General features: G+C 58.3%; 1 protein-coding gene across 3 annotated transcripts in view; it reads right to left on the minus strand.

Annotated features, from left to right (window-relative positions):
• The window catches only part of DGCR2 (DiGeorge syndrome critical region gene 2), an 86,680-nt gene extending 85,566 nt beyond the window's left edge, over window positions 1-1,114 (minus strand). For all 3 annotated transcript variants that reach the window (XM_011986000.1, XM_011985998.1, XM_011985999.1), the window contains exon 1: window positions 886-1,114. In XM_011986000.1, coding sequence (XP_011841390.1) covers window positions 886-964 — 79 coding nt within the window. In that variant the 5' untranslated portion in view covers window positions 965-1,114. The remainder of the gene's footprint in view (window positions 1-885) is intronic.

A 1,114-nucleotide genomic window follows, 5' to 3' on the forward strand; every position in this document is an offset into this window, starting at 1 on the left:
CATGGGGCGGGGCGCCGTGGGGTCGCGCGGGTGGGGAGCGGAGAGGACGAAGCGGGAACCTGGCTGAGACTCCAAGGGTCTTAACACCTGCAAGCTCAGGTCCCGTGAGCAGCCCAAAAGTGCGCCCCAAAGGGGTTTTTTAAGGCCGAACCGCTGTGGAGGAGGGAGGGCCTGCCGGTTCTAAGGGTGGGGAAAGAGGGTCACCCTGTAAGGAATAGGAATGGCCTAAGGGAGTGTCAGGCAAAGAGATACCGGGAAGGCCAGGTCCTGGAGACTGCAGCGAAGCCGGCTCCCTGGAGGACCTCCCTGCACAATGGCGAGGGGAAGGCCACATGTGCAGGAAGGAAAGCTAGGCAGAGAGGAGGCCCAGCGCCCCTGCGAACAGTGCTCCAAGTGCCACCTCTCACCTGTCATCACCAACAGGGTGAACCTTGGAGGGCAGTGTTGTCAAAAAGAGTCCAGCTCTGTAAAATATTTGAAGACATTTCTTCTGAGCCAATATGTGACCAATAGCCTGGGACACAGCCCCAGGAGATCCTGCAAGTGTCCACGGGGGTAGGGCTACAGCTTGGTTTTATACATTTTAGAGAGACAAGACATCAGTCATGTAAGGTATACAGTGGTTCAGTCGGAAAAGGCGGGACAACTTGAAAGTGGGGGTGGAGGGGGGCTTCCAGGTCATGCGGATTGGCAGCTGGTTCAAAGAGTTTATCTAAAGACGTGGAATCAATAAAAGGGACTGTCTGGATTAAGGGATTGTGGAGACCAAGCTTCTTAGATAGATGAAGCCTCCAGGTATCAGGCTTCACAGAGAAGAAACTGTTAATGTTTCTTATTAAAAAGTGCCCCGCCCCGCCCCCACACCGCCCCTATCGCGCGGCGCACCTGGCCGCAGCGGCTCGGTGACAGTGAGCACGAGCAGGAAGAGCAGTAGGAAGACGCCGCTGTCTGCCTTGGGCACCATTTATCCTCCGTTCATCGTCCCCGGGGCGGCTGCGTGACCCCGCTGGGAGGCCGGACCGGGCCGGACTGAGGGTCAGAGGACTGTGCCAAGAGGAGGGTCAGGCGGGGCTGGACCTGGGCGAGGCGCGGAGAGGCGGCGGGAAAGAGCTTC

This window comes from Mandrillus leucophaeus, unplaced genomic scaffold, assembly GCF_000951045.1.
Source record: "Mandrillus leucophaeus isolate KB7577 unplaced genomic scaffold, Mleu.le_1.0 Scaffold291, whole genome shotgun sequence".
In the NCBI taxonomy this organism is placed as follows: domain Eukaryota; kingdom Metazoa; phylum Chordata; class Mammalia; order Primates; family Cercopithecidae; genus Mandrillus; species Mandrillus leucophaeus.